General features: G+C 45.8%; 2 protein-coding genes across 2 annotated transcripts in view; one reads left to right on the top strand and one right to left on the bottom strand.

The window, feature by feature from the left end:
* Positions 1–9,114, bottom strand: part of CSUI_006349 (wd g-beta repeat-containing protein) — an 11,760-nt gene extending 2,646 nt beyond the window's left edge. Inside the window, exons 1-7 of the mRNA XM_068066512.1 lie at positions 6,852–9,114; positions 5,872–6,124; positions 4,773–4,887; positions 3,833–3,933; positions 2,618–2,729; positions 1,379–1,757; positions 1–431 (exon numbers count right to left, since the gene is read on the bottom strand). The exon at positions 1–431 is cut by the window's left edge and continues 2,646 nt beyond it. Of these exons, the coding sequence (XP_067921511.1) occupies positions 1–431; positions 1,379–1,757; positions 2,618–2,729; positions 3,833–3,933; positions 4,773–4,887; positions 5,872–6,124; positions 6,852–7,403 (1,943 nt within the window). The 5' untranslated portion in view covers positions 7,404–9,114. The remainder of the gene's footprint in view (positions 432–1,378; positions 1,758–2,617; positions 2,730–3,832; positions 3,934–4,772; positions 4,888–5,871; positions 6,125–6,851) is intronic.
* Positions 8,454–10,976, top strand: CSUI_006350 (uncharacterized protein). Its single transcript, XM_068066513.1, has one exon. The coding sequence runs from the start codon at positions 9,211–9,213 to the stop codon at positions 10,432–10,434; it is 1,224 nt and encodes a 407-aa protein (XP_067921512.1). The 5' UTR covers positions 8,454–9,210; the 3' UTR covers positions 10,435–10,976.
* The last annotated feature ends 3,555 nt before the right edge of the window (positions 10,977–14,531 follow it).

Raw genomic sequence — 14,531 nt, forward strand, 5'->3', positions numbered from 1 at the left:
GGGCGAGCCAGCGGAGAAAGAGAAGACGAAGATGACGGAGAAGAGCTCAACGAAGAGGAAGAACAGGAAGAGCCAGTTGAAGAAGAAGAAGAATGATCTAAGAGACTACTATTGTTATGATGATAAGCTGATGTAAACTGACAACCTGCTGGCGTAACAAGGAGAGTCCCATCAGGAGACCAGTCTGGACGTCTAAAGAAAGAACGGAGAGAAGATTCAGGATAGAATAGAGATCGACCTTGCTGTCTAGTCATTGAAGAACAAGAAGATACTCCTCCCCCACCTCCTGGAGCGGAAGAAGAAGAAGACGGGAGTGACGCCGACGAAGATGAACAAGTAGGGTGATTCCACCCAGGAGACATACATGAAGAAGACATCTTTGAAGATGAGAAGGATGGAGAAACAGAAGAAAGAAAAGTCGACGAGGCTTCCTGAAAAAGAGAAGAGAAGGAAGAAGACGATGATGAAAAAGGGGAAGAACGGGATGGTTGATGAGAGGACACAGAATTCCACTGAAGACGTTGCATAAGGAACGTCAAGACATTGTACAGAACAGTTCACCTAAGCGTGATACACCCCCCAACCCCCCTACGTCCCCTTCATCTCCTCCTCTCTTCTCCTCCTCTCGCTCTCCTCGAATGGTAATATACAGTCTGACGTATAGACTTTGCATTACGCCCTTCTCCACTTTTCAGGGAATAGAGATGTCCTTTCCTGAGAGCGATACGAGGATCTATACAGAGTCTCTCTGATGGAGAGACTTTGACCTCCAGAGGACTGGCGATAGATTCATTCATTCAGGAGAAGAGGGAAAAGAAGAGAGATAGTGTATGTTTAGACATGGTAAAGATGAGTGTCTCTTAAGAAAAGGCAAGGACACGACGTCCACGAAGCGGATATGGGACTCTTGCACGAGGGTGTTCGTTTCTTTACTTGCCAAGTGACTTGGAAGCATGTACCTACGTTACATGTACTACCATCTCAGCTACTTGAAAGACCACCAGCTTCTTCACGCTTGTACACGACCTTCAACACCTTCCGTCGTACACCTCTCATACCTAGACTCATGGAGTGTATGTACAGTGTCTTCTCTTTTGAGATTTATCTCTCTATGAAAAGCCTGTTGAAATGTGAACTGAGGAACACATACACACACATATGTTTACCTGTATACGCTCTTCACTGTACATAGATATACATGTACAGACCTTAACGTTTACATGCACTCACAACATCCTGAAGAAATATACATCTGACGTCCTAGGAAATATATATCCGTATATACATACATATGTATAGTCTGTTTCCGTACTGCTTTATACCTGAAGGAGAAGAGAACGGAAAAAGAGAAGAATGCGTGATGAATCCTACATCTTACCTCGTCTTCATCTTCATCTTTAAAAGTCTGAACTCCATACCCTGCCCCTCCTCCTCCTCCGCTTGCTCCTTGGTCTTTTTCTTTTCCTCCTTCACGATCTCTTGCTGTCCTGACAACCGTTTCGAGCTTCCATTGCTGACCTCCTTTGCTTGTCGATGTCCCCCCACCACCCCCCGTCACTGAAACACCTCCTAATAGACTTCCCCCTACTCCTCCTCCTACTCCTCCTAGAGCTGCTGTTGCTGTAGAAGAAGAAGCACTTCCATTGACGCCCCCTCCGATCCCAGCAGAGGGTGCACCTGTGACTAGAAGACCACTTGTGTTAGTGAGGTTTCCTCCTGCGTTGCCTCCTCCACCTCTACGACTCCACAGACGAACTCTACATACATCATTAGACAGATAGAGAGAGAGAAAGATAAAGAGGAATTAGAAGACAGATTGAAGATAGAGAGATAGAGAGAGAGAAAAGAGGAACATGGGAAAAGAAAGGCGCATTCACGAAATGAGGGGGAAGACGCGAGGCAGGATGAGGGTGATGATGATGCATGCACACGCGCATGCATTTCAGTCAGCGGAGTTTCTTTGCGGGTGTGTGTCTTCGAAGAAGCAAGATGGTAAGATGAAGGGGAACAAAGAGAAAATGTAACTTTGAGTGTAAAAGGGAGGATATGAGATTCTTGGAGAGGTACGTGGTTGATAGGCTGGTAGCAATGAGAATGAAGATATAGGGAGGGATATGAAGGGAAAGGTGGAAGGTAAGATAGGTGTAGAAAGAAGGGGGTGTATGAAAGACTGGGCAGGAGATAGCCCATGGACTAGGGTAGTTATGGAAGCAGAAGAGAGGAACAGGAACATATACCGTCAATGGAGGTTATGATGAGTGTACACAAGTCATAAAGAAAAGAAGCCGGCGAGGAAGAGAAAAAAGCTGAAAGAGAGAAGGAGAGAGAGGAAGAAAAAGCACCACTGTACGCGCTACTGTTATTTATCTTGACACCTGGTACTACTAGGTAATAGGGAAAGAGAGAAGAAAGAGACAGAAGAGACACAACGAGCGAAGACAGAGAGAGACAGACAAAAGACAGAAAGTTAGGAAAAAAAGGGATAGGAAGGAATGGAATCTGTGCGCGAATAACAACGAGAGGGAAAAGGATAGAGAAGGGAGAAAGACGGAAGGCACAAAAGAAAACAAACTTAGAAAGGAAGGTGGAAAGGAAAGATCTGAGGGCATTTGCTTACGATTGGTCGCAGCTTTGAGAGACAAGAAAGACATCTAGTGGATCCCATGCTATTCCTTGGACCATATTGGAATGGCCCTCGAGCAGTCTAGCTGACTTCGTTGCTAAGACACCTGAGACAAACACACAAGCATGTAGGCAGAAACAGATACATACACATGAAGAGAAAGAGACAGGTAAAGAAAGCTGAAGAAACTGTCAAGAGGAAGCCTAAATTAAGGAAATATAGAGAAACAACGGTAAGAAAGCAGGGTCTGAGAAAAAACCTCAACATGTCCGCGGCGAGACAGACCCATCGACAGACTTGCAAAAGATAGGTGGAGGGATAGATAGATTAAAGATAGATAGATAGATAGACAGATAGGTAGATAGACTAAAGGTAGACCGACATGAAGACTGAAGGTAAATAGACGGGTAAGAAGAAAGAGAAGAGAAAAATTGTGAAGATGTTGCTGATCCCACCATGTGGATCCTGTACATAGATATCGGTAGTAATAGATATAGAATCAAACAGATAGGTCTACAGGTAGAGATAGACACGTATACATAAACAGGCCTAGAAAGATAAGTAGAGATACAGAGATAGCATAGACGAAGACGCTTTTTCATTATGAAGTCTGAGGCCAAGAGAAGGAGAAGATAAGAGAGAAAAGGACTCAAAGAAAGCTCCTTGTGCCCCCCCTTCCCTCATATCAATTGCTCCTCTCCTCTCTTTTCCTTTGTTCCCTCCTACTTCATCGTCAGGCATCACAAGCATATCAAGTCTATCTTTCTTCTCTTCAGAAGTGCCAGTCAAACTGATATTTAGGGGAGGAAACATCTCTCTCCGTTCTCTGGTAGAATATCCGAGAAAACAGAGAGAGAGAAGAGAAGAGAAACAAATCGGACTTCATACAGAGGGGACCAAGGAGTGTGTACTTCCGGACACTCAGCCACGAGGAAAAAAGAGAGACAGAGAGGAAAGGTGGAGAATCTATTAGAGACAAAAAGATTGCACTAGATATAATAGACTCTTTGTAAAAGACAGAAGATACATCAACAATACTACATCCCCTATAGCAGGCGTATAAGAAAAGAGAGTGAGCCTAGTTATATCCTTCACCTAAGTACTAGAAACACACAAAGAAGGAAAAAGAAGGCTTTCTCTTCTTTCTCTCTGAGGTGAGCTTTGGAGATACAAGGACAAGAAAAGGAGAAGAGTTTTATGATCTCTTACCGGTATTACAATCGACGACAAGGACACGTCCATCCTCTGTACCGATGGCTAGCTGAGCTCCTGATGGTGCCCATGCAAGAGAATTCACTGCCTCTATACATCTAAAATTGGAAGAACACAGAAGAAAGAACAACAAGGCATCCACCACATATCAGAAAAAAGGCATCCATATATACCAATAGATAAAGGTATACATCACGCTTCCACAGGTACCACCATTGCACAATATCGCTTCATATCCATCTACCTATCTATCTCTATGCAGATATATATATATATGTAGACTTATATAGATGTAGACATATGTAGGTATGTGTGCGATTCTTGAAGAAGAGGTATATATGTAGTGAACAAGCGTATAGAATTGTGAAAAAGCACAGGAGTATAACAGCTGGGAGGCTGGGCCAAGGCAATGAATGATGTCCCCTCAATGCCCAAGCCGAGCCTTGATGTATCGATGCTTACTTCTTACCTATCTAGCTATAAATGAGAAAAGAGAGTGGCAGACATGAAGAAAAACACCATACTAACCCCATAGTATGTCAAATTCATACTCGTCACACCAAGAGATCCCCAAACCCTACTATCGTCTTCACACATAAAATCAAAAGGGGTGCTCCCTCTCTATCTAGAGAAAGAGAGAGAGAGAGGAGTGATATAGATAGATAGATACAAATACACATATATGTATACGAAGAGAGAGACAGACATATATATATATATCTATATGAATCCAGATACATGTATCTATACTCTGAGAAGAGGACAGCGATCCATCAAATTTTTGAAAGAGCCTGTTTGCACATAGGTAGGTAGGTATAAGCACGTACATGTCACCGCTTATGCAACAGAGGGACGCAATGTATGAGTGTTGTGTGTTGGAATAAGAGAGAGAAGAGTAAGGAGAAGAAAGAGGTTTGACCAATTATAGAAGATTTACCTGTAAAGAGAGACACGTACCCACCACTCATCGTAATCAAGAGCAGAAGAAGATTCATAGCCCATAGGCAGAGTATCAGGCTTTAATCCGAGCTCCCATATAAAGGTCGAATTATCTAGACATACGCATAGACACAAACACCATAGAAAGCCTGGCAGGTACCTTCCATCATTCTCCTCTCTCTATATATGGAGATCAAACAAGACTCCAGGCGATGAAAATGGGTGTCTATAGTTGACTACATACATGTCTGGGTAGATAAAGATAAATCGGTGTAAGGGATAGGGAGGCGATATGCGTACAGAGCATCAGAGAGAAGAGTAAACAAGGAGACAGGCAGCACCGGATCTAGAGTGGACAGCGGGTCAATCCTTATCATTCTTCGCAAAGCCTGATGTGAAGAAACCAAGAGAACCTGAAATGTATAGAGAAGGTTTCGCTCTAAGGAATAGAGGAAGATTCAAGACTCCTAATGATAAAGACTCCAGGGTGTACTCCATATAGAGACATCCAATTCGGTGGGGTAGATGAGAATCAAGGAAAGTCTGATCATGAGAAGAATAATGGGAATGACAGGAGAACGGCCTTTCGACACCTTCGCCCTTGTGAAGTAACTGATCATCTCTCCGGTGACTAGCCCTACTGTAGATGTATGTAGAGATGTAATGTTTGACACGGATATGGTGGATTCTTCTCTTGCCTGCAAATACACCTGAGAAGTAGAGGCGTACACGATCTACCTATTCACATCTTTTCTTGCATACTCTCAACTGTACGTATGGAGTGACACATCCAGATACAGAGATTGGGCAACAGTGGCCACCAGCCGACTCAACAGGGAGTCCACCTCTCTAGCTATCTACCTATCTATCTACCTCTACCTAATCACCTCTCCCTTTCACTCGAATATCCCCTCTTCTTCTCTCGTCTCTATCTCTCGGTCCATCCATCTACCTATCTGTTCATCCATCTATCTATTTATCTGTTTAGACCTCTGCCTATCTCCAGTCTCTCTATCTGTCAATCTTTTATCTCTTCTTTCTCTCGTTCCATATTCTCCCTGTTGGTTTTCCTAGTGATGGGACCAGCAGGGGCTTACCTGATCCACCAGAAGCTAAATAGACTCCGTCGGGTGACCACCTCACAGCGTTGACTTCACGCTCATGTCCTAAGAGACGAGCTACACACTGGATCTGCAGATCACTGAAATTCCGGGAGAGACCAGCTAAGTTATTGCTAGTATTACTATTGCTATGACTACTACTATTACTGCTGCTGTAATTTCCTCCTCCTCCTACTGCTACAGAATCAGAGAGAGAATTGATGCCCGAGTCAAATGAGTACTTCCATAGCTGTACGTACACACAGTGAGAAAGTAGAGGAGAAAAGGAAAGAAGAAATGAAGGAAAGAATAAAGAGGCGGAGAAAGAGGGAGGATGTGCAAAGACTCTAGAAATAAGAGAAAGGCAAAGCTATACTTAAAAAAGAGAATGGAATGCAGGCGAGAAAGTCGGGTGAAAAATACAAGAGAGATAGACAGAGAGATACGCAGTATCGGCTGTAATGTACTACTACTACGACGACATCCACGAATGAAAGAAAAAGGGGACACGAAGACACCGAGGAAGAAGAAAAAGAGCGCTTTACCTCATCCTATCTTTTCCTTCGTTCCTCCCCTAAGAAGACCGTCTTCCTGGATCCCCGGAGACTCCTCGTTTTTCTTCATTTCAGTAAAGCGCAGATGCATGTATATATATGCATATATATGTATACATACGTCTAGATATGCATATATATAGGTGTATCTCAGGCAACATAGGGGGAACCGCCCCTCGAGCATCTAGAGTGTCCTTTCAGACAAAGTAGCCTAGCTACAACGACGCACGGATGTTCAGAGAGATAGACAGAGAGAGAGATGCTCTGTGCGAAGTGCGTGTTCTTTGATCGTGAGACTGAGTCTACGAGTGATAGATACCTGGAAGAGAGCCAAACCGACATCGAAAGAAGCAGCAGAAAGAAGACCAGTCTCTGCGCTAGATTTTCTTCTTTATTTTGCCTTAGAGGACGTGAAACACTTACATGTATGAATTCATCTGCGCCAGCCGTCGCAAGTCGACTATACGAAGATAGTATCGCAGCCTTCTTCTCTTTTGCTCGAGCTTCTTTCCTCGATATTAGACATCCTCCTCCTCCTCCTGCTCCACCAGCGCTGGTCACATAGTGATTAGAAGGGAGAGTCATAAGATTTACTCCATTTGATCCTGTCAGCACCACTCGACTGGAGGTGTGTTCTCCAGGATACGAGAGAGAGTTGGGTTGGCTGCTGTGGTGGAGGGAAGAGGAAGAAGAAGCAGAAGAGACAGGAGGGGTAGGACGACCGTCTGACCAAGATGAAGACAAGAATGACGTAGGAGAAGGAGAAGAGGAATGTAGATCTGTAGAGAAAGACGAGGAGGAAGAAGGAAGTTCAGGAGAACATGAAAAGGTAGGCTTGGTAGGTACAGAGAAAGAAGGATGAAGAGAAAGATTTTGGAGCGATATCGATGGCTGGATATCAACAGAATAAACACGATCTGAATGTTTATCGTCCTTGCTGTGCCACAGCACCTGAGGGAGAGACACTCGAGGCATCGTGAAAGACCATAAGGGAGAGATGCAAAGCAAAAGGTAAGAGTCACGAAGAAAGAGAGGGAAATTACAGGGTGTTTCTTTCTACTGTAAACGATACATAGAGAGGGCGGGAATGAAAGAGGGTAAGATCCTAGGAGAGGGGAATACGTGTGAACATGGAGGATTTGGTGCAGGTGTAGTGACACCCGAGGATCACAATTTGAAACAACGTTAACTTGGACGTTGTTCGAAGAGTTCTATCCTATCGCGAGACAAGAGAAAGATGTTCAGTTTTGCGAAGTAGAACAAAGTTTGCATTTGCTGGGAGTTATCTCTTCCTCTGATAGAAAGATAGAGAAACACTATTCACAAGTGTGCCTGAACGAGTGAATCGGGTGGGTGCCTGGTGGAGAGAAACTGTCGATAGATTGGAGAGCGGGAGGGCTAAAGAGACAGAGTGTTTCAGAAAGGAGAGAAAACCTGGAAAAGGAAGAGAGGAAACAGAAACATTGTGGTACCAGGGAGAAGAGAAGAAAGAAGAAACTAAGAAGGGCACGCGGAAGGAGGCGGCTCGGATAGAACTCTCATAAAAGTCAAAGAGAGAACGAGACAGAGATCCACTGAGAAAAAAAATGGCGGAGACAGCAGGAATAAGAGAAAGCAGAAGATTGATAGGAAACCTCGTAGCTGCGTCTATCGCCATCCATGGGCGCTGAGAACGCTATGGTCAGAAGTCCGCCGTCACCCCCCTCGGCGGATCGACTTCAAGAAGTCGACACAATGAATATTTCAGAGATATGAGCCTCCAACGCAAAAAGGAAACCACAGGGCATTCGTTCGGGACTAGAAAGCAACGTGAACCAAAATGGAAGAAACAAAGCGAACGTGATGACGACAAACGCAGGAAGACATGAACAATGGGCCACATGCGTCAGGTGTACATACACTCGGGATGCGCTCGCACACTGCCCCCCTGTAGAGCCGGAGAGGGAGGTTGTCCGGCAGAAGAGAAAGCCCTCACACCCGCGATGTCTTCCCCTTAACATATCCTCTCATCATTAGTGAAAGTTAGCCAAGACTAGGGGAACTGCAGCTACGAGAAAAAGGAAAAACAGACGGACTGCATGCAAGAAAAGGCAAGGAGAAAGCTAAAGGGAGAAAAGGGGGATGGTGGCGAGTTCGCCTCTTCCAACGACCCCTGCTTTCTTTCCAGGTCCCCCGTCGAAAGATCGCAGGGCGCCTCGACGTCTCTCTGCCGAAGTATCAACACAATTGAGAGACTAGAGACTTCTGTTTGAAGGTTTCTGTCCTAGCAGGATTCCTGGCTTCAGCACCATGCATGAGACGCGTTCGCTCTTCGTACAAAATCCGTCGTGTCTATATCCGTGATAAGTCTTTTTTTCCTCGTTATACATAGTTCATTAGTTCCTCGCTCTCAAGGTATGGTGACTTGGCGACCACGTTAGCTTGGTGACTCAGAAGGTGTAAACAGGGCGCAGTCTTGCGCCCGACGGACGACAAAGAGAAAAGAGAAAGACGATGGGACGACGTTGCACACGAAGGATGTGGGTCCACTGAGCATGCAGCCTTTGAGCTTTCCCTTGTGATTTCAGTTCTTTTGTAGATAAAACAGCAGACGCCTTGAAGTTATTGAAAGAGGGCGGAGACACTTCTCGGCTAGTTGGAGACACCAGGGAGAAAAGCGAATGAAAGGGTCCTCTTGTGGTACTTGCTTTTTTTCACTGCCTCAGCATCGAAGGCCTCCGGAAAGCAGACTTTTTCACAAGCATGGCTTAGTGTGCGAAGTTTGTCTTTAGCGACCACAAGAATGACGAGATTTCTGATAAGTGCGGCGTGGGGGTTATGGTTCTTCCTTTCCTTCCGCTACTTCGTTCATGCAGAGAGCAATCTCCGGAGAACGAGTGATGAGAAGATCAGCGAGAATTCATCAGGGGTAGAAGATGCACAGGTTGGAGCTGTACCGCCCAGTGGTGCACAAGACTTCAAAGATGAAGATGCGCAAGAAAGACAGCAGGCAATTTTACAAGGGAAAGCACATCAGAAGCATCCCGCAGCGGGACAACGAAGATCTTCCTTTTCTTTCGACTCCTTCAGAAAGCGCTCTGGTGTAGGAAGACCAAAACTACTTCTAACTGTCTCTGTAGTTCTTGTCGGGCTAGTTCTTTTGTTTTCACTACGTCAACTTGGAGAGCTCCTTTGGAAATGCCTAGCTGAGAGAGATGGTGTTTCAAAACTCTACGACGGGTCAACTCCCCGGTCACTCTCGAGGTCAACGAATACGAGTGACGATTTAGAATGCGGTCGGCTCTTAGCCGATCTGAATGACGGGGGGTTTGGCCGTGTCTCTGGGCTACGTAGGCCAGCCCTTGGAGACGTGCTTCGACGGCTCGTGCGTCATAGAAGGCAGGTGTTGTTTGCGATGATCGTTGTGATCTCGGTCCTCGCTATCCTCTTCCTACCATCGTTGTCGCACTGGTGGTGGAGACAGCAGCCGGGGATTTCTCCACCTGAAGAGAGACCCACCCCGAAGAGAGTAGTCGGCTACCGGAGCTTTTCGGCGACCGGCCAGACAAAGGACGTGTGGTCAATTGGAAAGAAGTGGGTAACCCGCGATGGTACCGTTGACGGCGTAGACCACCCCGTCTCAGTTTTCTATAGAGGCGTGGAGTATCGAATTTACTTTTCCGAGGAACTTGAGCGCGTTTTAAAGGAGGAGGGTACCCTAGAAGCAGTGCGGGATGCCCTGTCGTCAGGTCCACAGCTGGAGTATCCACGCCTTACAGATGCACTGGTCTGGGGGGCATTGTCCGGAACCCCATCAGTCGTGGTGTATAGTAGCCGAGATGAAGTAGAGAACCCGGACGTTATGCGCGCCCCGTATGACGCGTACCTTCCGAGGGGTATTTTCGGGATCCACGTAGGCTACGGCCAGCCTGAAGAGAATGCCGAGGAGGCATACTCCCATCTGAGACAGATTTTTGAGACCCTTTCAATTTTGATACATGAAGAGATGAGAAACGAGGGCGCGTAATCTCTGTGGGGACAACTGTGATGTGTGTGGGAGTGCCAGAGACGGAAGTACACCCTTTCTGCAGTCACTTCCCCCCGCCAGCCAAAGGGGGAGGCATGGCTATCAGCCGAAGTCAGCTATGTCCACTCATAGCCTCTTGCAAGCCTTACCCGGGGCTACTACCGAGCGCTTTTCGGACTAGAGCAACAAAGCCAGTAGTTTCGCCGTTCGAAGAAAAGCACCTCACTGAACTGAACATCGCAGGTGCACGCTGTTTGTTCTCTTTCTAACGCTACAAAATAAGGAGCATCCTGCGATGTATGTGAAGTGAGACTCGAGGGCCCGCCTGGTATAGAATCCCGGTTTCGAGTGGGGATGCCTGAAGAAACACCCTCTTTATCGAGCGGTGTCAGTCGTGACACTGATGTACACGTAGTTAGGACTGGATACCACACGAGAAAAAACGGTCTGCTGCACCCTCACTGCAAGTCGGGCCACTATCGCAGGCTATCCCTGGCTTAGACTCCCGCTGTACGTACACCTCAGGTGGTGTCTTCCGTGCCCTGGTCAAACGTCTAAGCTTAGTGAAGATAAGGTCTTCCTCCCTTGTGCGTTTCCTCCTTCTCAGGGCGCTATTTCTTCTGTATATTTCTGTCTATGACTTGGGATGGCCTTCTCATACACTTCAGACTTTGAGATTGAAAACTAGGTTGGATTTCTCAAGAGAACGAAGACGTGTGGACAGTCCGAGATTCTGTAGTGAGAAGTGAACCGGACAACCCGAGGTTCTTGGCTGTATGCCATAGAAACATCATCTGTAGAATCTTTTGAGGTGTTTGTAATTCCTAGCCTCAGAAAGCGGCTGCATACATACGTACCTTTCTTCCCTTTCCCTGGGGAACCAAAAAGTTTCCTTCACCCTGTTCTCACTCACTACTGACACCCGTACTCTTAGTGCTGCTAGCCGTACCTGTGGTAGATCTGCCAGGCAAACCTCTGTTCATCTCTCTTTATCTCGAGTCTTGTCTTCAAAATAACTACCGTCGCAGCAGAGATTTGCTTATACCTCGGCTCCTAGTCAGGGTCGATGTTTCTTGCCACTGACCTCCACGGTGACGTCTCCAACTGAAGCAAAGCGAAACCTTCGAACAAGCGACGGCGAGAGAGAAAGTAGGGGGAGAGGAGAAAGATATAGATTGACAAGAGAAGAGTTCCCTTTTATTCTTTGATCGTAGAGAGCTCGTATAAATAGTATATGTATACATGTATTCTAGGTGGGTAGATATATCTTACGCGTCAGATGATGTCAGGCCTGTGATGATCCGAAGTCTAGATGGCGAAGAAGTGAGCAAATACGAAAGGAGTTTAACACCATTTACAAGAAAAAGCTTTCAACCCAGTAAAATTACGCTTGTTTCCGACGGCCCCACTATGTGCTTTACTAGAGAAGAAGTATGCTGACAGGTGTCTGTCTGCAACATCGCCGCCGCGGCAGCCTGTATATCTCATCAATCTTGTTGGTAGGGTCCCCGTATCTTCTTCTCAAAGCGTCCAGGTGTATCTATCTCGCCAGGTATCTACGTATGTGTACGTGGGGGTATTATGTGGGAACAAAGAGCTCCTCTGAAACATCCCTCTCTGTCGTCTTCACTCCCCTTCTTGATGAAAGAAAGTTCTTCTATACCTCACATTAACACGGGCCATTCTCGAGCCTTAGACATTCTAGTCAAGCTTTTACTATTAGCAATATCTCTACCTATATACGCAGGAAGTATACCCATATGTGTGAAGAACCCCGTTTCTTGCTTGTGGTGCCAGACAGCGGCCGTGCTGTCCACGGACAGCAGACATGATAAAATGCCTATACATACATCTACCAATATACATGTATATATGCGCATATACATATACGTAAACCTATACGAAGATCTACTCCTCTCTCTAGATGAACGTTCCACTACCTTCCTATTCACTTACCTGTATCCGCACACTCTGCTTATTCTCTGTCCTTTCCCGCCAACTACATGAGGCCCAAAAGCACGCGCTGCTTCATATGTGTACACGCGCATACATAGAATGACACATACTCATATATACATCCAATATATCTCATATATGTATATCTATAGTAAGCAGATGATCCTTTTTCTGTTTAAGAGACGCGAATGAAGAACAAAAGAGACATTTGCTCCTTTTGTGCTACTGCCGATTCTTCCGAAGAGCTACGGCAAACGATGGCTGTTTCACGAGCGACAGCACAATAGAGAAATTTGGTGCCCTTGTATTCTGAAGCCCCTCGATTGTCGAGGAAACAAGGAAGACATAGTCGACAGGAAGAGAAGGGAGGAGGGAAGAGTCCACCTCTTGCGTGACCTCTAACGGAAGCTCGTAGAGGAAAAGAAATAAAAGGAATGTCGGAGCTCGTTACCTTCTCTCCTCGACAAGAATAAAGAGAGTGAGCGAAGAAAGAACTATCTCCAAACACGCCCTGAACATCTTAACTCTTCTTCTTTGTTCACTCGCGCAATAAGACATACCTCGCCAGGCAGCTAGCTAGCTAGCTGGCCAGCTGAGAAAGATACATAGTACGGGAGACAGACATATATGCACATACACGCCAATGACCAGCCAGCTAGCTAGCTAGCCACGGGGGCGACAACGACAAAAATTATCTTCCTCCCCTTCAGCGCATCGTCATCATCATACCTACACACATTTATATTCTGTATAGACTGGACTTTGCCTCACATGCTTTCTAGAAGAGAGCGAGATAACGGAAAAGAACAACTGAACACTTTTCTCCCTACGCAGGAAACCTTTATTCGTTTCTTTATCATGTGCACATGAGGAGCTTAAATACTTTCAGCCAAGCTTCATGGAGAGAGAAAGAGAAGCGGGTGATGTATGCCTACTGACTCGATCCGCTCTTTTCAAACCTGTAAGCTTCCCGAGATTCCCTCCTCCTTACAATTTCAGTATGTTCTCAACTTCTTATCCAGTCTTCTTGAAACGTCTATGACAAAAGTATCTACGAGACTGCATGCAGTATGAGTCCTGTAGTGGAGAATCCATGATGATAGATATGTACTTTCGACTCTGCATAGAAGCGATGTCTGGTGAGAGAGAATAAGAAGGCAAATCGATAAAGAGATAGAGGAGAGGAAGAAGTCCAAGAGATGAGTAGGTAGCTAGATATCTACATGGCAGTTAGTGGGGAGATGTTGTACGTTCTGTTTCATCGACGACTTCTACAAGATCATCTGAAGAAGAGTCGCCAAGACTAATAACGTCAGAAAGAGAAGAAGCAGAAGAAGGGGAAAGATCGAAAGAAGAACCGGGAGAAAGGAGGATGACTGATGAGGCTTCTCTCTCCTCTTTCCTTGGCATTCTCTCCTCCTCAGAGATCCAGAGAGATCTCTTTGATGTTTCTCCCTGCTTTGGAAAACCTTCTCCCCTTTCTTCTTCGTTTCTTAAATCATCAGACTTCTCATTCCTCACTGCTTCCTCATCGCTTGTATCTTCTTCTTCTTCCTCCTCCTCATCTTCTTCGTTTTGTTCCCCTCTCACAGTCTTTGCGTGAAGGCGCAAACCAGAAGAAGAAACCTCATCTCGAGAGTCTTCTTCCTCCTCCGCTTTCTTCGGAATGTCTTCGTCTTCTTTCATCTTATACCTCCTCTCCCTTTCATCATCGTCATCATCTTCTCCCTCACTGTCATCTCCCTCTCCTGATTCTTCTTCTTCTTCCTCCTCCTCACTCGATTCATCTTCAGAACTCCATTCTTCTTCTTCTTCCTCACTCAAAGTATCTCTTCTTTTCCCCCCCCTCTCACCCCACTCCCCTCCACTTTTCATCTTCCTCTCTTCATCATCACCGAGTCACAACATCCTCTTCTTCTCTTCATCTCCTCCTTTGCTACCACCTTCATCTTCTTCTTCTCTTTCTCGATCTTTCTTCTCCCCCTTTTGATCTCCCTCAACATTATCACTACTACTACTACTACCATGGGTCTCTTCTCCATCACGAGAATTCTTATTCATCTTCTTTCCTCCCCCTGCTGTCTTTGTCGGTATGAGATGACTCACCCCCCACCTTCCTCCTCCTCCCCCTCCTCCTTCTC

The sequence above is a fragment of the Cystoisospora suis genome, assembly GCF_002600585.1.
Source record: "Cystoisospora suis strain Wien I chromosome Unknown contig_3202, whole genome shotgun sequence".
NCBI classification, from domain to species: Eukaryota; Apicomplexa; class Conoidasida; order Eucoccidiorida; family Sarcocystidae; genus Cystoisospora; species Cystoisospora suis.

Bases quoted from the DNA above. Each gene is read 5' to 3' on its own strand.
- CSUI_006350 (XM_068066513.1), top strand. From the start codon at position 9,211: ATGACGAGATTTCTGATAAGTGCGGCGTGGGGGTTATGGTTCTTCCTT.